The sequence below is a fragment of the Pochonia chlamydosporia genome, chromosome 6 (genome assembly GCF_001653235.2).
Source record: "Pochonia chlamydosporia 170 chromosome 6, whole genome shotgun sequence".
Classification (NCBI taxonomy): domain Eukaryota; kingdom Fungi; phylum Ascomycota; class Sordariomycetes; order Hypocreales; family Clavicipitaceae; genus Pochonia; species Pochonia chlamydosporia.
This window is the reverse complement of record NC_035795.1, coordinates 280773-302247: the sequence shown is the minus strand read 5'-3', so window position 1 is coordinate 302247 and position 21475 is coordinate 280773. Positions and strand designations below refer to the sequence as shown.

Below are 21475 nucleotides of genomic sequence, written 5' to 3'. Positions count from 1 at the left end.
GAGCCACCTCGCCCCCGGTATAGATGCATCTTGTTCCGTACTTGGAGCTTCACTAAGCTCGCTTTTGAGCTTGATCAAATATGTCTTTGATGAGGCCCTTCCACAACTTTTCATTCGGTCGAAGCACCCGACGATCGTATGTGTACAAGCCGTTGACTTCACCCTCGACATCCGTAGTCTGGGTCCACACGGCGCCGCTGCAGGCATAGAAGCGGACCTGTTCGGTGAGTTCGCGGAACAGGACCTGGGCGCGGTAGTTGTATGTTTCCAGGTCGTCGTTGAGTTCGTAGGTCTGGTTGATGGTGTCGATGGCTTGTTGAACGTTCCACAGACTAGAGGAAGTTAGTCACGATAAATGAACTGGTGAGGGTGTTTGAGAGGCATACTGCTCTATGGAAACGTTGTGACCGATGCCGGCAAATTCGCCTTGGAAACCGATCCTCTTGGGGTCGTATGGAGAAGATGCGAGCGAGTAGAAGGGCGTGCCGCACTGGGGATTGGCATAATGGTGGTTGTCCTGAGATGTGTTAGTTGCGATCAACAGGTAGGTTAGGAGGACGTACGGAAAAGTCACCGAATCCGTGGTCATTCCAGCCAGTTACAGAGTCAATTAGTCTGGAGGGATCGATCTTGCGTACGACTTCCGTAAGCTTCTCCTCGGGGTAAGGAGGGCCCCGGAGCTGTCCCCAGCTCTCGTTGTAAATGACCTGTAAGGTGGTTAATGGAAGAACACTACTTGTGAAGAATATCACCCACCCAGACGACAATGGACGTGTAGCTCTTGTGCTCGTTGATGAGTATCTCGAGCTGTCGTTGGAATTCGGCCTGCTGTGCCGCATTGGGAGGTCTGTTGCCGTCCGCAGGAAGACTAGGCATATCCTGGATAACCAAGAGGCCGATTTCATCACACGCACGATAGAACAGATCCGGCTCAACTTTGATCTGCACATCCGTCAGTTGACCTTGAAACAAGGCTTACCATGTGTGTGAGGGTACATACATGCTTGCGGACCATATTGAAGCCCAAGCTCTTCAACATCTTCAAGTCGTAGATCATGGCTTCCCGATTCGGCGGTAAGTACAGCCCATCAGGCCAGTATCCCTGGTCGAGCGTGCCGAACAGGAATTCAAACTTGCCGTTGAGCATCGGCCGTTGTACCTTGTTGACGATGCCGCTGCTGATTGTGCGGAATCCCGTGTAGCTGTGGACGACTTCATCGCCCATGGTGACTGTCATGTTGTAAAGCGTGGGTGACGAGGGCGACCACTGCTTTACATTGGGTACCTTGAACTGGACTTCCTTGTCGGATGAGCCTTTTTGCTCGGCGAGAACGCGGCCGTTGGTGTCGAAGACTTCGATCTTCATGTCGGCGTTTTTCTTGAGCGTAGTGTGAGCAGTTAGCTTGACTTTTGGCGAGAAGTTAGCCAGCTTCCTTGTGGGTGTGTTTATTCTGAAACTGATGTAGAGTGTTGCTTACCCTCGCCGTGCATATCTGCCGTCACGTCGAGTTGAGTGATGCGGTTTGCGGGTGCTCTCTCCAGCCATACTGTCTGCCAGATGCCGGAGCAGGGCCGGTAGAAGATGTGGCTTGGGTTTCTGGTCTGTTTCCCAATGGGAATGATATCCGTGTCTGTTGGGTCGTAGACAAAGACGAAGCTAGCAGTGATGATTAGCAGATGTTCTCACTATACTATCTCAAACTTACAGCTTGTTGTTCTGTCCCCATTTAATGTTCTTGGTGATATTGATAGTGAATCGAAAGTAACCACCAACGTTTGTGCCGACCTTGATGCCGTTCAAGAAGACAGTGGCTTCATAGTCGACAGCTTCAAAATTGAGCAGGACGTCCTGTCCCCTCCAGTTGTCTGGGACGTTGAAACTACGAGAGAACCACATATTGGTAGAATTGAGGTCCTGAATGCCCGAGAGACCACTCTCAACACACGACGGGATCATGATTTCACGCGACAATGCATCCACAGTTGGCGGACCGCTCAAGGTGTAAGTCTGGCCGGCTCCTTCGTACGTCCATATGCCATTGAGGTTCTTCCACTCCTCGCGACGGAGCTGCGGCCGCGGGTGTTCTGGCCATGGGTTCGTTCCCACCTTGTATGTCCAGTCGGTGTCTAGAGGAGGTTTCTGGACTTTGTAGGACTGTGCTTCACTTGTTCCCAGAATAGGAAGCAAGGTCAGGCCGCCTAGCAGGATGCGCTGTAACAGCTGCATAGTGATGGGTTGCTGTATTCCTTATATGTTGTTGTGACTTGGGCGTGTTAGCATAACTGGAGTGAATGACTAGATGGGGAAAACTTGTATATACAGTGATACACTGCTCCAGAAGGGGGATGCTTACATTGTTTAATATTATGTCTTGGAAGAAGCATAAAACGTGGGGGATGGGACAGGATGAGATGGGATGGGATGCCCAGAGGGCACACAAAGGTGTCGCAGATGGCCTACTTAAGTACACGCGAAACCATGTAATCCCGACACTGACTTGGAGCATGCATGAGCGTATATTTGAAGTATGCACTAGGAGCTAGTCAATCACAACGTCAATGTAGGGTGCGGTGCGGCGAATGTAGATCTGCGTGGGAGTCTGGGTTCAAACGACTCAATCATACATCGGGAGCTTGCGCTAGGGAATTCACATCTCACTGTCGGCCGTTTATGCACTTCCAAGTGTTGAGCCAAGCCTGGTGAGATGGGGGGAGTTACATTCACAGCTACGTATTTTATTTTGAGTTGAGAAGAGTGCCTATCTGGGTAGGTGTTATGAGAGGCGCTGCCACAGACCTCGAGGCATCACCGTGAAAAGATTTTTTTTAATTTTTTTCTTGCTGTTTCTAAAGATGCTGGGATATGGTACTTTTGTCCAACATGTTACTTGATATGCTAGAGAGCCGTATAAAATAGTTGATCTAATGCCTTGGGTGGCTGAAGGTGCGATATTCGTGACATTCATTCATATGGTCACAAACTTCACGAAATTTGGAAAGGTCATCACGACTGCTCGTGCTTCCCCGCCTCGCTCACTTATTCTTGGCATCACGGCGCCTGACACTTTGCGTCGAACAGGTAAGACATTTGCCGATCGTGATCACAACAGCTGCAGTCGAGGAGTCCAGGTTGAGGGGTTCGATGCTACTGAGGGGAAATTTGCATGGGCTCGGGGCTCATGTCATGATGGCTTGTCTTTTAAAAGAGACAAAATGGTGAGGTATTGCAACTCTGCTACCTGATCTCGGATGTCGCAGGCGTCACTGTGCATGTAGATTGGGGAGTGTGAAAGTCGAGAGAGTCGAAAGGCAACATTGAGCTTTGAAGGCGGTGCAATATGTCGGCTTCATCTCGGCCTTGTGGGTTGAGCTCCGATTGGTGCGCCAAACAAACATAAATTTGACCTTGACATGGAGATGGAGATGGAAGGATTTGGTATAAGATGGAGGGGGCTTTTTGAACTTTCTAGGATCGCGATTACTGTCTTGAGGCTGTTGTCGTGATTCGTGATTCATCACTCGGCATAGTTTGATGCGAAGCTAAGATGGACTTTGCTGAAATCGTCCTTGATTTTCATGAATTAGAATGCGGGGTATGTGTCAGTGAGATGGACTAACAGAGTTGAGTTGATCCGGCAAGTTGCATTGAAGTCGGTTCTTGTTGGTGTTATCTGGGGTTCAAGTCTCGTGGTTGGTTGCTTTCTATACTCTCATGTCCATCCATACATCACACCCTGGTCTGTCTTTCTGTCTTTCATACATTAACTACCATGTATACAAATGCCATCGCGGATCTTCTTATAATCTCCGCCGCGTTCCCCGAGACTGACAACAACCTAACCCATGCTACCTCTTGGCTCCTCTGTACAAGGCATGTATGTCATGCTCGATCATGCTGGACAACTGGCACCAGACAAACCACTCGTGCCTTTCTCACCGTTCTTTCTGCCTGTATTCGTGTAAGCCTGGCTGCTCACGCGTCCCATGGTTCATCGCCCAACATCAAGAGGCTGTGAATCAACCTGCCCGATATGGAAATGATGATCCTACGCGGGAGCTTCGGCAGATGATGCTTCTGTTCGCTCTACGGGCTATGACAAAGCATGCCTACCGGCCGAGTCTGATTAGGAAATCACCGGGTAAATGACAAGAATTCCCACCACAAAAAGTAGACGCTCTGATTACTATTGCTTGAGCGAAAAAGTGCTAAATCTCACAGGAATACCACCCATCGGCCCAAGAACTGATGCGGAGAACTGCGCATAATGATGGTGACATCGTGGCAAGCATGTCTTGTGTGTCCGAGTTCGAGATCACCTCGAGTTACTCCGTACATACAACAGAGTTGCACTGCTGCCCTGCGTCCGCTTCACAACCCAACCGACTAAATACCACCCATTTCATCACTGAGGTGGCGCCCGTTGAACCAACCATCATCTGGCAACAATGCTTTGTTACGCTTTTGGTGCCATCCCACTGTGAGCTTAAATCTGGTGTGAATGGAACCGTGTGAACGTCCCCATTCACCCGCCGTGCGTACCTTCGACCACGACCCCAACTAAATTGCCTCAAGTGAGCCTCTCCTTTTCATCCTGAGCAGTGCGCCCAATAGCTCGGATCTTGTCGCCCCAAAACCATAAAGCCAGTGTAATGGGCACACATAATGCGGTGAAGACAAGCGCAAGAAGACTGTTACCCCAACCATACCCCAGCCGAGCATACAAATTTGGCGCAAATATTGGAAACGCAAATCCGAGAATGTAGATCCAAACACGGGTCGCTGCGTTGGCGCTAGCTGCCCTCGTGCTCGTAAACTCGTCAATTTGATATGCCGTGAGACCGTGGGCGAACATGAACGTTCCACACGTAAATAGCAAGATGCCGACATCTACAACCGCCCAATGAGCTCGTTTCTCCGCCGCCCAAGCATACCAAAATAGACCAATTATTCCCGGGAACAGGCCAAACGTGATGTACGGTACTCGGTACTCTGGAGTGGGTTCCTGATCTGGTCTCGCTGCCTTCATGCGATGCCAGAGCAGGTCCATGACACGGCCGCCAGCCTGGGCGGTGATGAAGGCGCCCGATGCGATGGCTATGTAGTGCAAACTGGCGGATGTCTCTGACTGACCGTATTGTGTGATGAATAGGTTGGCAAATGTTGACAGTACAATTGTGAATATACCAAATTCTACAGCCGCCCCAATTGCCAAGAGCGGGATGACGGGACGGCGCACCATTAGATGAAGTGGCCAAATTATGGCTGGTCCAAGACGGCTGAAAAGCTCCTGGCTAATCGTTCTAATCTTTTCGGTTTTCTTGATTCTTCTTGCGGCCGCTGCTGGTGATACAGACGACGAGTTTGCTTTCTCCCTGAGCAGCGCTTTTCGTCGCAACAAGACTGGCGCATATGTCTCCTTGATAATAAACATTCCGAGAACCAGGAAAAGTGCGTCAACCATGGACAGAATCCAGAATAGCCATGGCCAGCGAAGATGTTGCGCGGCCAGTCCACCAACAATCGGACCCAGAGCTGGGCCAAGATATGGGAGCAGACTAGAAATAGCCAACGACTTGCCACGATCTTGAGCGTAGTACATGTCCGCAAGAACAGGGCCAGTGAGCTAGACACATTCAACATCAAACAGTCAGCTTCAAGTACAAGATACAAGCCCATGTGGCCAAAGCAAGGGGGAAAACTACTGCGTCATTGCATCATACCGTGACACCCACACTACACCCAGAGGCTGCTAGGAGCCTGCCAACGATCATCATGGCGGGAGAGTTGCCGACTGGACAGAGCGAGTTCCAGATGATGTACACGACGTTACCGGCTAGCCAGACCGGCTTTCGACCATATGTCTCGGCCAATGGCGCGACTAGAAACGGAGCGAATCCCAGTCCGAGAAAGAAGACTGAAAAGGCTATTTGTCCCACTGACGGCGCCATCTTTAAGTCGAGTAAGATCTGGTCGAGAGCGGGAGCGACCATGCTTGCGGACATGGTGGTGATGAGCTGGCTGCCAGAACATACCATGCCGACAATTACTTTGCGTCTATTCGACCAGTTGTAGGGGTTTGCGGGATCGTCAGGGCTATCCCATGTTACCTGACATTGGCCGATTAGTGTATAACGTGGTAAGATTCTTGAAGGTTTGAGCGTACTTCGTGATCAGGCAGTCTGGAAGGTGGATAGCCGGATTCTTCATCGTGAACTGGATGTTGAGTTGCTGCTATAGCTTTGTCGGTCGCGCCATTACTTCTCCCCTCGGTTGACATGTTGTGAAGTTGGTCAAGTTGATGATTTCACTGTGGAAGGGCAAACTGCAGGTATACAAGATGTGTGAGGTCAAGATCAATCAGCCATGAGAAACGTTAAATACTTCATAATTCCCCGCAAACTGACACTTAAGCGACGTGAATTCCGGGGCTGATGATCGCAGTCCTAATTATCGCTGCAAGATTCTGCAGCTCGGCCTCCGGTTTCAAACCGAGACTGGCGATCAGCCGACTGATGATCTGATAAGATTACAATGTAAGTTGCTTACTGAGTCCACATTGCACAACGCCACACTCTTCCTTCAGCTTCCTCTCTGGGTACCATTTCCGGGGTCCATTGACTCATAATGTGAGCTTACTGTACCAGAGAGGGAGAGTGGGTTTTAACTCTTGAGGTCGATTGAGTTGCGAATTTTCTCTTCGCTGTCGCGAATTCCTGACGGCAAGGTGAATTGATGTGGGTGTAAGTAAACTTATCGCAACGCACAAAGTCCAACTATTCTAGGAACAGCCTTGGACACATATTGATCCATTCCAGTACGATTAATCTATACTCTTACGACCAACTTTCCGCCGCTAATCTCGCCATTGCGCATCCGATCCAGACCGGCGTTCACGTTGCTCAGCCCATATTCCATGTCCACGATATCTGGGGGAAAGAGAAGCTTCTTATCTAACAATTTGGCAGCCCAAGTAACAAGCGATTCGCCAATTGACTCAACCTCGTGGAAAAGTTTGATCGGCACTGTATGCAGCAATACGTCACTGCCTTGGTAGCCCTTAGGCAAACCCGTGAGGCCAACCAAGTGGCCGCGCCGTTTCTTGATGGCACTCGGCGTACTTGGCGGCGATATCAACGATGCAGAGTCCACGTATCTCTTATCGTGACTCTGCTTCAATGCCTCTAGTAAATGAGTCGCCGACTCCGAGCCACGAGTGTCCAGACCAAAGCGCAGACGGCCCTTCGTATTTGCGCACAGGATGTCCACAGCGCGCTTCGGATCGTGGCTGTCAATCAACAAGTTTAGACGGATGACATTGTGATTCAACAGGCGGAAGCCATGTTTCGCGCTGTCTACCACCACAGCTACTTTTAATCCGACGAGGTTAGCGAGCTGGATAGTGAGGTTTGCAGACGTCGCGGAACCTATCTTCATTCAGCGCTGATCAAAATGAGGGAGAAAGGCCTGCATTATATTCTTACCACCCCAAATGACGAGCCAGTCGCCAGGTCTGGGCCTCTCATCAGGTTGAATCCCATGCAAACATTCTGTGACCACATCCTGCGGCAGGTTTTCCGGGCCCAGATCGCGAACTGACTGATACAGGTCTGGCCCGTCGAGAACATGGGAGAAGTCTACGCCCAGTGACACCCCTAATGAAAGCGCTGCGGCAGCAAATGCAACCCCAAGTGTTGAGCCGGCTTCGTATGATATAGACGGTGGGAGTCGGACGACGTTGTGGCTTTGAGCAACGACGAATTGTTGGTACGCAGCTTTTCGCAGGTCACGATAGTCGGTAGATATAACGGCTACCTGATAAAGAGGTCAGCGATAAAAAGCGGCATGCAATTCCAACGATCCAAGAGTACATACTCTGTCACCGACCTTCCACTTCTTATTCCCTGGTGAAGTCTTGGCTACAACCCCAGCCAGTTCTCTCCCAGCGATATATGGCAGTTCCGGCAAACCAAAGTTAAAGTCTCTATTTATAGTTAGAAATACCCAAAGAGTGAGACGAAACGCTTACGGTGCCTTCCAATCAATTGGATTTAAACCAATTGCCTTATTTCTGACGAGGATTTCCGATTCGTGGTGTAGTTCTGGAATCGGGTAATCCTCAAATATCTTGTACTCCTGCTTCGGCGCATGTAGAAGCAGCACTGTCTGCTTTGAAGGTATTTCGGCCATATCGAGCACAAACAAGAGACTTTGCAACACTTAAAAGTTCAAATTAAATACGCCAAGCAGAAAGGCAGAACGAATTATGTTGGTATGCTCTTCGGCCCTGCGTAAAGAATATATCCTAAAAGCACCTGCGGCCTTCACATCTACCGGTAACAACGCAAACGCCAGCCGAAACCGGCAACGAATTACATCCCGCTCGCTGGCCTCTTTAGTGAACGACGTGCTGTTGTATTTGCAAGACTCCGCGACGATTGCGCAATCCACACAATGCTCAAGCGTTTGATCTACGCCCCACCGCTGCCCTGATATACATGTATGCCGTCATAAGAAATCTTGGGCAAAAGTAAAAGATCTCTGTTAGAGTATGGATAACGGTCAATGAGATTAGATGCTGCTTCGTCCTCGGCAGCACGTCATGTGCGTTTGCTGCAGTTGATGTTGTCGTGGCTGGGTGGTGAGTGGTGTTCTCGTTTATCACCACTTATACCGCTCCGCTAATAACCTAAATGGAACAAATTTCTGGCTTCCAACCAATGCTACTGCAAGAATGACTGCAAATTTACTTTCCTTCAAGCTTGGTATATCTGGCTGAATGTAATTCGGTCCAATCCTGCCAGTTCTCAATCGAAGTTCACGCCAATTGGGGTTAACTTCGCTGCTGGTGTGTATTGCTCAGGGTTCATGGCTATTACTCCCAGAAGAAAAACCCATATAGCCAATATAGGCTTGTGACTACAAGCAAACAAGTTTAGTAAATCGCAGAGTTCGACAAATGCAACCTACTAACCATAGAGCGGTGTTGGGGAGCAAACCTCGTTACCTGCGTGCAGTTTGTACTGGTTTGCGTATTTTAATTCATGCCCTTTCATCAGCTTTCCTAATAATGACTTGCTGATTCCCGTCTGATCGCCAATAAACCCCCAAGTTGGACGCTTCTTTGCACACTAAAGGGTCTCGAGAGCTGCTGCCCTATATGAGTAAGAAGCCAGGCCGAGGCGCTCATCTTATTCTGGAAGACGACGCATCCAACAACAAGTGAAATGACTGAAGTCAGAGACTGGAGAAAACTTATCAAGGAAATGGTAGATACTGTCCCGTTCCGAAGAGCCCGCTAGAGCGCAAGGGTCGGCGCTCATGATATCTGAATCACAGTCAACTTTTATGTTGCCCCTGCCTCAAGGTCAATAAGCATGCCAGCACTCAAAGCGAGAGGCGCTGGGTAATGAACATCAAACTCCTGTATCTTCACGTTTTATGGATCAGAAGAGCCGCAACGCAGGGGCAATAGATGACAACATGAGTACCAAGTATATATATCAGAGGTAAGAGAACTAACGCCAACTAGCTATGGTTCTTTAGCATTGGAACTGCAAGCTGTATCGAATGTCGGTCGCTCCTGGCTGCCGGTCACGGGACTATGAGAAAGGGTGAGATGGAAAACTGACACGAGACCTAATGTTTGGGTCTCAGTACCGTGGAAATATGAGGACCCTGCGAGAGAATTGTAAAATTGTAAATTGGTGCTGCCAAGCTTGCTAAGCGTGGTACTTCGCGAAAGCATGAGCCTTCGATGTCGATGCTTATGACGGGCGAGCGCGGCAACTCTGATTGTACATGTCCGGACGAAAACTATCCCACATTTGCGCGGAAGCAGAGGCGAGATGACAAAACGTATTTCATTAAGATGATACGAATAAACCAACGAATGAATCGCAAATGCTCCATTAGGTTGCAACACCAGAGTCCATGTAACCAGCCATCACAATCATTAATTTGAAGCAAGTACTCTCGATCCACGCCCTACTTGCTATCGTGTCAACTATAAAGTCACAGTCAATGAACTTCCGATATCCCGTCGGCATATCCGATGACTTGTAATCTAAACGTCTTATAAACCTGCAGGCACCTCAAGATCGGCAGGTCGCTCCAAATCGGCACTTCGGCAGGACTGTTGTTTTGAAGCAGCCACATGGCTGTCAATCGTCGCGAGAATCTCACCATTCAAGTTGAAAACGCGACAGGGCGGCTGTTACAAACAGGCTGGCGGCGTGTAGATCAGGGCTATTAATGAGCCTTCGGTTGGGGGCGATCGCTGACTGTCGATCAGCCGCGAAGGTTATAAGCCGGTTGGGCGATTTGTCCGTCTTACAGCCAGTAAGTTTGACGGGATCAATTACCATGCAATTGCGATTGTGTTTCTTTCTTTGCTGAAGTACTAATCTTGATGAGTTGTTATTGCTGGTATGAGTATTACTTGGGAGTTCTCAGTACAAAGCGTGTGTCGGTTGCAACATTCGCGACAGACGGGCGTCGTGAAACAAACGGACAGCAACTTATGATCCGCAAAAACATACACGTAAATAAAAGAAGGCTTACTTACAAACTGCATTGAGCTGTGCCAAACTTGCAGCACTTTCTGGACATGTACACCACCCCCGGAATAACTAACCCGTACATACGTCACTCCCCATTACCGGTAGCCGTGTATCTCAAACGGTCAATTGACACTCGTAGTACCAATACGGAATGCGAGATTGAACAGAACGGACGATTGGGCCGATTAGAATCCGAACGAGGAAACAACTCGTGAGCATCTTTCAACGTTGCAGCTCGATCTGTCGATCATGGAACATGGACTTTAAGTCCGGGAGCGACTAGGTAGTGACGCTGACAGAACTGGAAAGGGGGAGATGTTGAATGTCGAGATGAATCTGCCGGATGTAAGTCATACTGACCAAGATGAGGAACCGTGAACCTTGTGACATGGATACTTTGCGCCAGCAAGCGTGCTCTGAGGTAGTGAGCCGGACTCAACATTTCATCTTGGTGTTGAGTCTCGTATTTGAAGCAATACGAAGCAAAGAGAAAAGTATATAAACATATTGATCTTCCGTCCAAAACAGCTTACTTTTCAAAAACCTCAAGCCTAAACAGCAACAACATCAACACCAACGTAAACATCTTAAAGTCCACTCCCTTACAATGAAGACATCCGGTATCCTCGCAGCCCTCGCCGCCCTTGGCGCTACTTCCGTCCTGGCCACTCCCGTCGATGGCATGGTTGTCATCAAGCGTGATAACCTCCCCGGCCTCAACGACGTGCAGTCTGCCAATGCTCGTGCCGTCATCGACGAGAATAACAAGGAGAAGCTCGGCAAGCAGGGATGTATCGCTGCCCTTACTACCGGACTGACTGAAGTTTGTTCACCACACTCCTGCAGAAGCATAGTCTTGTCTAACATATAACAGTCGAGCCTTCGCATCTTGGCTAACAACGGCGTGCCCGCCTCCCTCAACTACAAGCACGACGGCCTGGGCAGCGACCACGACAGCATCGGCATCTTCCAGCAGCGCGCGTCCATCTACACCAACATTGAGTGTGATATGGGGGCCGCGTGCTCTGCCAGCCAGTTCTTCAAGGGGATGACTGCGGTTTCGGGCTGGGAGACGATGGATGTGGCTACGCTGTGCCAGAAGGTGCAGAGGTCTGCGTTTCCGGACGCGTACAAGAAGTGGGTTGGTACTGCTACTGATGCGTGTGCTGCTGCTGGGGTGTAAATACATGTAGCGGGTTTTGTATATTGGGTTATGGAGTATAGACAAGTGTGTCTGTATATAGTCAATTACCTGTTCCCTGTGAGCAAGCACCGGTGATATTGTAGGATAACGGACTGCAAGTAAATGTGACTGAATGTCACAAGATGTAGTATTATTATTAACTATATGTGTATATCATATGCTCTATGCGCCTCGCTGTAAATGCAAAACGACTGTTCCCCGGAATGTATGACCAACCCATCATGCTTCTTTCAACGTGAGTTAGCACCATGTCGCATCTGCTCACCAAGGACGGTACTTGGGCCAGTCGATACCGGCAACATCCTCATAGCACTCGGTTTCATACGCAAACTTGTGGCTGGAGATGGATCCCTTCGGCAAGTCATTCAGCTTAGCGCACTGGGCGAACAACCGAACGGGCACACAAGTCTTGGGAATAGCGTCGAGTCCCTTGATACCCAAGTTGAACTGTTTGACAATCAAAAACTTCTTGCCGCCGTAGTAGGCGAGGCTCTCGTTGCAAATGGCATATGTCTCAGGGTACATGAACGTGTACGGGACAGACCAGCGAGTCAGGCCGATGCCCTTGGCGCCCGGGCCGCCGTTGAGATGCGCAGTGCTCGCGATATCAGATCCCTTGTCCTTGGTGAGACTGATGCCCCAGGGCGTGAGGGGGGTGCCGGCGTCAGAAACGACGGTCGAATTGGCGAAGTGGAAGTCGAGGGCAGTGCCGTTGATGTAGAATGTGCGCGGGCTGTCTTGTTTGCTGCCGACGCCGAGGAGCGACTGGCCGGCGCCGACGTGGATGCTATTGATGTATTTTTGATGGATGGAAGGGGCGAAGTCGCGACTCAGATCGGTGACGTTGACGACGAGCTGAAAGCCTTGTGATTTGGAGGTTGGAGGCGTGGATGTAGGAGTATCGCGGGTGATGGGGGAGGCAGCAGCCAAACTGGCGATGCTGAGGATAGTGGCGAAGTGCATGACTGGATATTGATAGAGTGGAATTGATACTGGTAATGTTCGTTTTGTTTATTTTATCTTTGTTTCAAGCCGAATAGATGGACGGTGATGGAGATGGTGATGATGAAGAGAGAAACACGAAAGAGCAACCACCGCATTTAAATACCTACATGCCAGCCTTTCGCATTAACCATGACCATGTCGTATCCCAGGACCAACAGTCACACACAAATGCAAGACATTCAGGCGCACAAAGTACGAGGGCAAATGCCACAAGTGCCACAGTCAGCCAGGTATGACGATATCCTGCATGGGTCGCAGCTCAAGATGGACCTAAAATCGGAAACACGACAGAATGCAACGCTACGCCGCGCCGTGTTTGTCTTGAATGTTGGGTAGCTGACATGATTTGGTCCATTGAAATCGTGGATCTTGACAGGGGACGACATTAGGATGGACAATCAGCGATGGGGACAATACGTCAATGCAAGCTTGGCCTCGAGTTTGTCAGACGCACTGATATCATGATGATCAAGCTGAAGGAATGGTGATGAAAATAGACTCGTGTTTCTGCTTCTTGATGCATCGGAGTAGTGCCGAGCTGCAGTCACAATAATGGGTTGGATCGTCAATTGACTTCATTGTTGTGATTGACGGCATGCAGCGTGAACAAAGTTCAAGATGGATGTCAAGTGGCGATGATTGACATGCACAAGACGCGGCTTGATGATCAGCATCAAGTCAGTCAACAAGACACAACCTCTGTCGATATTCACAGGAACAACATTTTGGAGGCCCAAACTCTAATTAAAGCCTCCATGTCAAACTGCTACACCGCATGTCCTCACAAACGGCCAACAGTCAATGTGAAGCGCCCGTTGCAAAACTCCCACAATCAACCATCATCAAACATGACGCAACAACATCAGTTTATCCTCATCTCGCCAACCTCAATAACCCACAATTTGCATTTCTCCATCACCGCCCTTCACTCAGCCTTGGCCATCGGACTAGTTGACCCAGAACAAGCCAAGATCGGCATCTGTTCTGCCCCAACCAGCCACACGGACCCTTATGCCCTGCCGCAAGGGACAATCAGACTCTGATTCAGAGAATCCCATCAGCATCAAGATCCAACTGGGAATAGACCAGGCCAGTGCGTCCGTATTCAGTTGGGCGTCACATTGACTGGCACGTTGCACGCATACAACATGATCCAGATGACCAACTGCCGGACCGAATCACTAGTCTGCTCACCTCGAATGCATCCTGACATGATTTAATTGCTCGGGTATTCAAATATATTGTATTGTGCACTTCGTGCTTCCGGTGCGATTCTCTCTTTCAATAAAATTTGGCCGCGGAGATACTTATGATACATGGCGGTACTTCCAAATTTGCTAGCATCCAAAATTGGACTCAATTTGTAAGGATCTGCAACACGCTGCATCCAAGTGCCGCTGTGCCAGCAGTACAATTTAGTAGCTAGAAGTACATAGAGATGACGCTGGGTCCGCAGCCCCATATGACAGTGCGACCACACTAGCTCAGTACTTTTCATTCTCATTGGGGTACCTGCTGGCATAGCCTTGTACATCCCAGGCAGCAATTCAAGCCTACCTAGGTAGACAGCCCAGCATTAGAGTCAACTAAACCACACTCTAGCTTTGCCAAAGCTGAATCTCACTCATCTCCCTAAGCTCGCGAGCGGCTGCAAATCAATCTTCCGCACACCACGACACCTGACAGACAATGGCTGGTTCTACTCACAGCCACCGATGGAACGGAATGGCCGATGCAGCTGGTCATCCTTCCATCCAACGACAACTCGCCCAGCTTATCTGGTTGGCTGTCGGTATGCAGGCGCCGAGCGCGTAGGCGCTGGCCTCCTCGCCCCCAATATGGAGGGCTGAAAGCTGATGGCAAGCCGTCTTTGCGCACACACTTCGTTTCCCTGTCGCTCTCGATTAACGAACGCAGCATTCCACCTACTCGTACACATGGAAACTTCATCAATCCCGAGGTCGAGGGATCTCCGCACGTCGAGCCAATACAACCACTATGCGACCGACGATGCCACAAAAAAGATTGAGCCACGATGACTATAGGGCGGGATGGATCTGTCCGTTGGAGGTGGAGCAGATTGCTGCGATGGAGATGCTGGACGAGGAGCACCAACCCCTACCGCAGCTGAGAAGCGACACGAATATTTATAACCTCGGCAGTATCAACAATCATAATGTCGTTATTGCCGGCCTCCCTAAGCCGGGGAACTGCTCCGCAGCCACCGTTCTTGCCCAGATGAAGATGGCATTCCCAAGCCTAAAGTACTGCCTCTTGGTTGGGATTGGTGGCGGCGTGCCGGTAACGACAGATAACCGGATGATCCGTCTTGGACACGTTGTTGTTAGCGAACCGACTGGTATTCATTCTGGAGCAGTGCAATACGATCATGGAAAGGCCAGAGCAGGAGAGTTTCAACGTAAAGGCTCCCTCGCACCCCCGCCTACAGCCCTCCTGAACGCTGCTCGAGAGGTAGCTGTACGGCGGCAGCGGATGGATCATGACCCCATTTGGAAGAACACGCAGCGCATTAAAACGAGCCGTCCAATGCTTCGTCGCTTCAAGTTCCCTGGCGCTATGAATGACCATCTTTACCGACCTGATTATGAACATCAGCAGGTTGGGGTACCATGCGCAGAGGGCGGGTGTGACCCTATGGAGCGTGTCGAGCGACCGAGAGACGATAATAATGAACGTATAGTTGTTGTGCACAGGGGAACAATAGCGTCTGGAGAGCTGGTGATCAAGGATGCCAAGAAGAGGGACAACTTGGCACGGGAGCACGGGGTGCTATGCTTTGAGATGGAGGCAGCAGGGGCGCTTGCGGATTTTCCATGCATTGTAATCCGAGGCATCTCGGACTACTGCGACTCCCATAAGGACGACGCTTGGCACGGGTATGCGGCGGCGGCAGCAGCTGCTTATGCAAGGCAGTTATTTTTTCACTTGCCTATCGAGCCCTGGCAAGGTCCATATGAGAGCGCTGCAGCTCGTTGTAGGTAAAACAACAACGCTCGCTATCTCATCCGGCGACGCTAACACCGGGTTCAAGCGATGACGCTAAAAACTAACAGTATCGGGGACACAAACGAACGATTTCTCCGTTACCTTCAGCCTGTCCGAAGTTCCCCAGATCCAACATTTCATCGCACGGGAGAGGGAAATTGCAGAGGTGCGCAGAGCACTAAGCTCAGACGGGACACGTCGCGTTATTGTCCTCCACGGCCTCGGCGGCATTGGCAAGACACAGCTTGCCGTAGCATACACAAAACGATATCGAGATAAATATTCGGCCATATTTTGGTTCAACATTAAAGATGAATCGTCTATTCTACAGAGCTTCACCAAAGTTGCGAGACAGATTTTGGAACAACACCCTAATGCTAGCCGCCTCAGCGCATTAGACCTACAGCAAAATCATAACGAGGCAGTTGAAGCTGTCAAGGCATGGTTCAACTTGCCAGGCAACACTCAGTGGCTTATTGTATACGACAACTACGACAACCCGAAATTGACTAACCATACAAGTAACACGGGAGTCGACATTAATCGCTTTATTCCTACGGCGCATCAAGGCTCAATTATTATTACGACCCGGTTGTCACAAGTCGATATAGGACATCCAATTCAAATAAGGAAGCTTGAATCAACGGACGACAGTCTCAAGATCCTATCATCGACCTCAGGCCGTGCTGGCCTGCAGGATGGTAAGAGTTCGCAGATAATATCAAGGCTCTACTAACAATTGCCATAGACGTGGATGCTAAGAGGCTCGTAGAAAAGCTGGACGGGCTTCCTCTTGCCCTTGCCACGGCTGGGGCGTACCTTAGGCGTGTTTCATCGAGCTTGGCTGACTACCTTCGCATTTACGAGAAATCATGGGCGAGACTTCACATGAGCACCCCAAGGTTAGGCTCTTACGAAGATCGCACATTATGCTCTACGTGGCAAGTCTCATACCAACAAGTCCAGGAACAAAACCCCCTTGCAGCTCATTTACTCAGATGGTGGGCCTACTTTAACAACGAAGACATATGGTTCGAACTTCTCCAACCCGATGAAGAAGACAGTCCAGCGTGGATATATGATCTAGCTGATGAGTTGAACTTTAATGACGCGATGGGCACTCTGCATGACTACGGATTTGTCGAGCCACACACCTTTATTGTAGACCCTTTCGAATCAAGGGGGTACAGCATGCACGGCTGCTTGCATTCTTGGACCATTCATATATTGAATCAAGAGTGGGATGACTATTTGGGTAAGCTCGCAGTAAAATGCATAGCCTCACGCGTTCCGTCACGGAACGACCCTCAGTTCTGGCTGCTTCAAAGGCGACTCCTCTCACATGCAATGACGTCTTGCGCCGCAATTCAAGCTAGCAATGAAGACTTGAACTGGGCTTTTTACAACCTGGGGAACCTTTACGCGGACCAAGGCAAATTGCAAGAGGCCAAGGAAATGTACTTACGGGCGCTTGATGGGATGGAGAAGGCATGTGGACCAGATCACACATCAAAACTAGATACGGTCAACAACCTAGGAATCCTTTACGCAACCCAAGGCAAATTTCGAGAGGCTGAGGAGATGCTCTTACGAGCGCTTCAAGGGAAGGAGAAGGCGTGGGGGCTAGATCGCATATCAACACTAGACACAGTCAACAACTTAGGTCTCCTTTACGTGGACCAAGGCAAACCTCAAGAGGCCGAGGAAATGTACTTGCGGGCGCTTCAAGGGTACGAGAAGGCATGGGGACCAGATCACACATCAACACTAGACACAGTTAACAACCTAGGAATCCTTTACATGGACCAAGGCAAATTGCAAGAGGCCGAGGAGATGTACTTACGGGCTCTTCAGGGGAAGGAGAAGGAATGGGGCCTAGATCACACATCAACACTAGACACAGTCAACAACTTAGGTCTCCTTTACGTGGACCAAGGCAAACCTCAAGAGGCCGAGGAGATGTACTTACGGGCTCTTCAAGGGTACAAGAAGGCATGGGGACCAGATCATATATCAACACTAGACACGGTCAACAACCTAGGGAACCTTTACGCGACCCAAGGCAAGCTTCAAGAGGCTGAGGAGATGTACTTACGGGCGCTTCAAGGGAAGGAGAAGGCATGGGGCCTAGATCACACATCAACACTAGACACGGTCAACAACCTAGGGAACCTTTACGCCGACCAAGACAAGCTGCAAGAGGCTGAGGAGATGTTCTTACGGGCGCTTCAAGGGTACGAGAAAGTCATAGAACCCCAAAACATCACCAGATACCGGCCAGCAATCAACATTACGTGGGGTCTAGGGTCCTTGTTATGGACTCAGGGCCAGCTAGTTGAGGCTAAGGCATACTATCAGCGCGCTTACAATAACCTTAAAGGACTGTTGGGATCATCGCATAAAGATGTCCAATTGCTACAGAGTACTCTGCTAGACCTGAATCGTACAATCGAGGCTGGGTCCGTTGATGAAGATATGCCAACGCCAACACCAACACAATCCAGGAAGAATAGCCGCCGGGAGGCCCTTTGAAAGGTCTTGGGTATTCGCTCGAAGTGGGTATCTCACAGTTGATGATTCCTTCTCTCTTAAGAGGATACATTGTTCAAGCTTATTCTAAGTTTTCATGAGCAAGGGTTAGAATAAGGCCATGTGCATTATGGTCTATGGAAATCATGTTCTATTAAGCGGAGACGCACGTGCTTCATATCCAAAAACGCAACGTATAGGCAACCTACGCCTGATGAGTTCTGGAAAGTATCCTCGTATTGATTTAGGTAGTTTGAAAGCAGGGTCTTTGTACCGGTACGGGCAGCTCATGCTACCTGGATTAGAAAAGTTTTGCTAATGGTGGGACCCCAGCGGTAGGTAGACATGGACGGGAACGCTGTCTTGTAGAAGAAGGTGCAACTACTGTAGTGACTTAGCGAGCATGGTAAATTAGAACGTGAGACCTTTCTTGTAGCTGGGTTCGAGGCGTCTTGATACCACAAGCGGCACATTTAGCTCCTTTTCTTTCTGCTTCTCTTTTCTCTTTTCTGTTGTTGATTGGGGCGGTTCCCTTACCCTGGCTGCGACTGTCAAAGCCAATCGTCAAATTGCACCAGCACCTCCAACCCCAGAAACGTAGTGTGCCAATGGAGAGGTCGAATGCGGCCCAAAAAGGACAATTCCAGGGCTGTCACTGCTCGATCCGAAATATCTTTGGCGCCGTTTGTGGAGCATGCAGGGTTGCCACGCAGAAAGGCTCTGTTTCGATTACTAATTCCGAAAGTCCAGTTCCCGATGGCAGAGGTATACAGTACAAATAAGGAGAATTCCTACTATGTGGATCTTCAAAATTGTTTGAAAAGAGAGTGCGGAAGAGGAAGCTGTACTTGCACAACACAATACGAGGTGGATCTAATCTATACAGGAAATAACGTAGGGGTCTTGGACATTTACAAATTCCTCGCCTTCTCTCTTCTCGACTCCCAACATCACCAAAGTCGGTGCCGCGTACTGAAACCGTGCAACAGCTTACGCCCTCCCCCAGCCCAACACAAAGAAAGAAACCCGACACCCAACGTGCCAGACATTTATATCCCGTCGTCTCACAATCGAGCCTGTGCTGCTGCTGCTCCAGCAACTTCATCCGCCATCGCTCGCCCAGCAGCGCGACCTGAGAAGATGCATCCTCCCAAAAATGTGCCCTCGAGCGAGTTGTAGCCGTGAACACCTCCGCCGCCGAACCCAGCCACCTCGCCAGCTGCATACAGACCCGGAAACGCACTTCCATCTGCACGCATCACATTGCTCTGCAGGTTGGTCTCGATCCCTCCCAGAGTCTTTCGCGTAAGCAGGTTCAGTCGCACCGCAATGAGCGGCCCCTTGGACTTGTCCAAGATTTTGTGCGGCTTTACGACCCGCGACAATTTGTCCGGCCAATATAATCGGCCATTGTTAATCAACATGGCTTGCGCATCCTTGGAGTATGCATTATCGAACTGAGAGTCTCTCGTGTCGATGACCTTCTTGATCTTGTCGAATTGCAGTTTTGGTCCGTTTCTCTCAGCTGCAAGCCCATTCATACCCTCCACCAACTCCTCAAGGGAATCCTTGACAATAAAATCCTTGCCGTGCTGCATAAAGTTTTGCACCGGCACAGGGCCCTTGCCGCTAAAGATTCGCCCCAGGAGCTGCCAAATGCTCTTACCTGTAATGTCCGGATTCTGTTCAGAGCCCGACAGGCCAAACTCTTTGGCAATGATGGTCTGGTTGAGAATGAACCATGTGTAGTCGTAACCGGTATGGCAGATGTGCTTCAAGGTGCCCAACGTGTCTGAGCCTGGGAAGAGGTACGGCGGCAGCCTGTTACCAGCAGCATCCAGCCACAGAGACGAAGGAGCCGGAAGGATACGAATACCGTGATTCGGCCATATGGGATTCCAGTTTTGGAGTCCCTCCGTGTAGTGCCACATGCGATCGCGATTTATCAGATGTGCGCCAGCCTTTTCTGAGATGCCAACCATTCGTCCATCGACATGAGCCGGTACGCCAACAACAAAGTTCTTTGGGACCTTGGGGCCGAGGCGATCAACTGGCCACGAAGCCTTCACAGCTTCAACATTGCCTCCAATGCCACCGGACGATACCAGAACAGCTGCGCCTCGAAGCTCAAAGGTGTCAATTGCGGTGCGCGACGTCTTGACGCCTCGTATAGCATCATCTTCTTCCAAGATGCGGCCCTTGACGCCAACCGCTCTGCCCGTCTTTTCATCAACAATGATTTCATCCACTGCATGCCGGTGCTTGAACTGAATAATACCGTCCTTCTCAGCCTGTAAAACTGGTTCCTTGAAGATTCGCACCACCTCGGGACCAGTGCCCCACGTAAGATGGAACCTCGGCACGGAATTGCCATGGCCGTCTGCCCTCCCGTCACCTCGCTCTGCCCAGCCAACATTGAACATGAATCCCAAGCCTAGACCTTTGACGTAGTTTTCCATCTCATCTGTAGCAAAATCAACAAAAGCTTTTGCCCATTGTCGCGGCCAGTGATCCTCGTGTTCACGGTCAAACTGTGCGGAATTGAGCCAATCTTGCATGGCCAATTCGCGCGAGTCTTTGATGCCCACTCGTCGCTGCTCGCTCGAGTTTACCACGAAGAGGCCACCTAGGGACCAGAAAGCTTGGCCTCCAATATTGTTGACATTTTCCTGATCAAGAATAATGGTTGGGATTTTTCGCTTCGATAGCTCATAGGCGGCGACTAGACCAGCTAGGCCGTGGCCAACAATGATGACTGGCCGCTTCTCGTCTGACATGGCGACGTGTGACGGAGTGAGTGGGAGATAATTATGGCGTTGAAGTAACAGATGCTCAGATAAATACTGCGCGAGCTATGCGGTTGCGGGTATTGAAGTTGTCAAAGGAGACCCAGCTTAAATCTGGGGTTGAGGAGAGGATGGGTTCGGTAAAACGGGCCACGGGTCTGGATATGGAGAAGAAGTCCGGATGATATTTAAATCGACAGGTATCGGGTGTTGTGACCGGCGTTTTCGGGGTACATGTGACGCCGATGAGCGTCTTTGATCATGGGCTGCAGTTGAGCGGCATACTTCCAGACGAGCACTAGAACTGTTTGGTCTGTCCTTAAGTAAGCGGCTAATTTAAATGATTGCATTGTCAAGAAGCAGAGATAACAAACCTTGTCATCTG

General features: G+C 50.0%; 7 protein-coding genes across 7 annotated transcripts; 3 read left to right on the top strand and 4 right to left on the bottom strand.

Annotated features, from left to right (window-relative positions):
• Positions 1 to 52: 52 nt before the first annotated feature.
• Positions 53 to 2227, bottom strand: VFPPC_14641 (glycosyl hydrolase family 2; the record flags this gene model as incomplete). The annotated part of the gene is made up of 7 exons (XM_018292409.1): positions 53 to 332; positions 387 to 517; positions 564 to 707; positions 757 to 942; positions 1001 to 1407; positions 1479 to 1657; positions 1707 to 2227. 7 exons carry the CDS (start codon positions 2225 to 2227, stop codon positions 53 to 55), a joined length of 1848 nt encoding a protein of 615 aa, XP_018141226.1.
• A 2341-nt stretch (positions 2228 to 4568) lies between these two features.
• On the bottom strand, positions 4569 to 6278 carry VFPPC_09698 (MFS transporter; the record flags this gene model as incomplete). The annotated part of the gene is made up of 3 exons (XM_018288189.1): positions 4569 to 5624; positions 5722 to 6108; positions 6165 to 6278. The coding sequence occupies 3 exons, from the start codon at positions 6276 to 6278 to the stop codon at positions 4569 to 4571; spliced, it is 1557 nt and encodes a 518-aa protein (XP_018141228.1).
• Positions 6279 to 11167: 4889 nt separating this feature from the next.
• VFPPC_14640 (NLP/P60 protein) lies at positions 11168 to 11743 on the top strand (the record flags this gene model as incomplete). The annotated part of the gene is made up of 2 exons (XM_018292408.1): positions 11168 to 11383; positions 11435 to 11743. The coding sequence occupies 2 exons, from the start codon at positions 11168 to 11170 to the stop codon at positions 11741 to 11743; spliced, it is 525 nt and encodes a 174-aa protein (XP_018141230.1).
• A 282-nt stretch (positions 11744 to 12025) lies between these two features.
• VFPPC_16499 (hypothetical protein) lies at positions 12026 to 12727 on the bottom strand (the record flags this gene model as incomplete). The annotated part of the gene is made up of 1 exon (XM_018294252.1): positions 12026 to 12727. One exon carries the CDS (start codon positions 12725 to 12727, stop codon positions 12026 to 12028), a length of 702 nt encoding a protein of 233 aa, XP_018141231.1.
• Positions 12728 to 13413: 686 nt separating this feature from the next.
• Positions 13414 to 13812, top strand: VFPPC_16500 (hypothetical protein; the record flags this gene model as incomplete). The annotated part of the gene is made up of 1 exon (XM_018294253.2): positions 13414 to 13812. The coding sequence occupies one exon, from the start codon at positions 13414 to 13416 to the stop codon at positions 13810 to 13812; it is 399 nt and encodes a 132-aa protein (XP_018141232.2).
• A 955-nt stretch (positions 13813 to 14767) lies between these two features.
• On the top strand, positions 14768 to 18307 carry VFPPC_17998 (kinesin light chain; the record flags this gene model as incomplete). The annotated part of the gene is made up of 3 exons (XM_018288187.1): positions 14768 to 15764; positions 15844 to 16476; positions 16524 to 18307. The coding sequence occupies 3 exons, from the start codon at positions 14768 to 14770 to the stop codon at positions 18305 to 18307; spliced, it is 3414 nt and encodes a 1137-aa protein (XP_018141233.1).
• A 1061-nt stretch (positions 18308 to 19368) lies between these two features.
• Positions 19369 to 21081, bottom strand: VFPPC_09693 (3-ketosteroid-delta-1-dehydrogenase; the record flags this gene model as incomplete). The annotated part of the gene is made up of 1 exon (XM_018288186.1): positions 19369 to 21081. One exon carries the CDS (start codon positions 21079 to 21081, stop codon positions 19369 to 19371), a length of 1713 nt encoding a protein of 570 aa, XP_018141234.1.
• Positions 21082 to 21475: the final 394 nt, after the last annotated feature.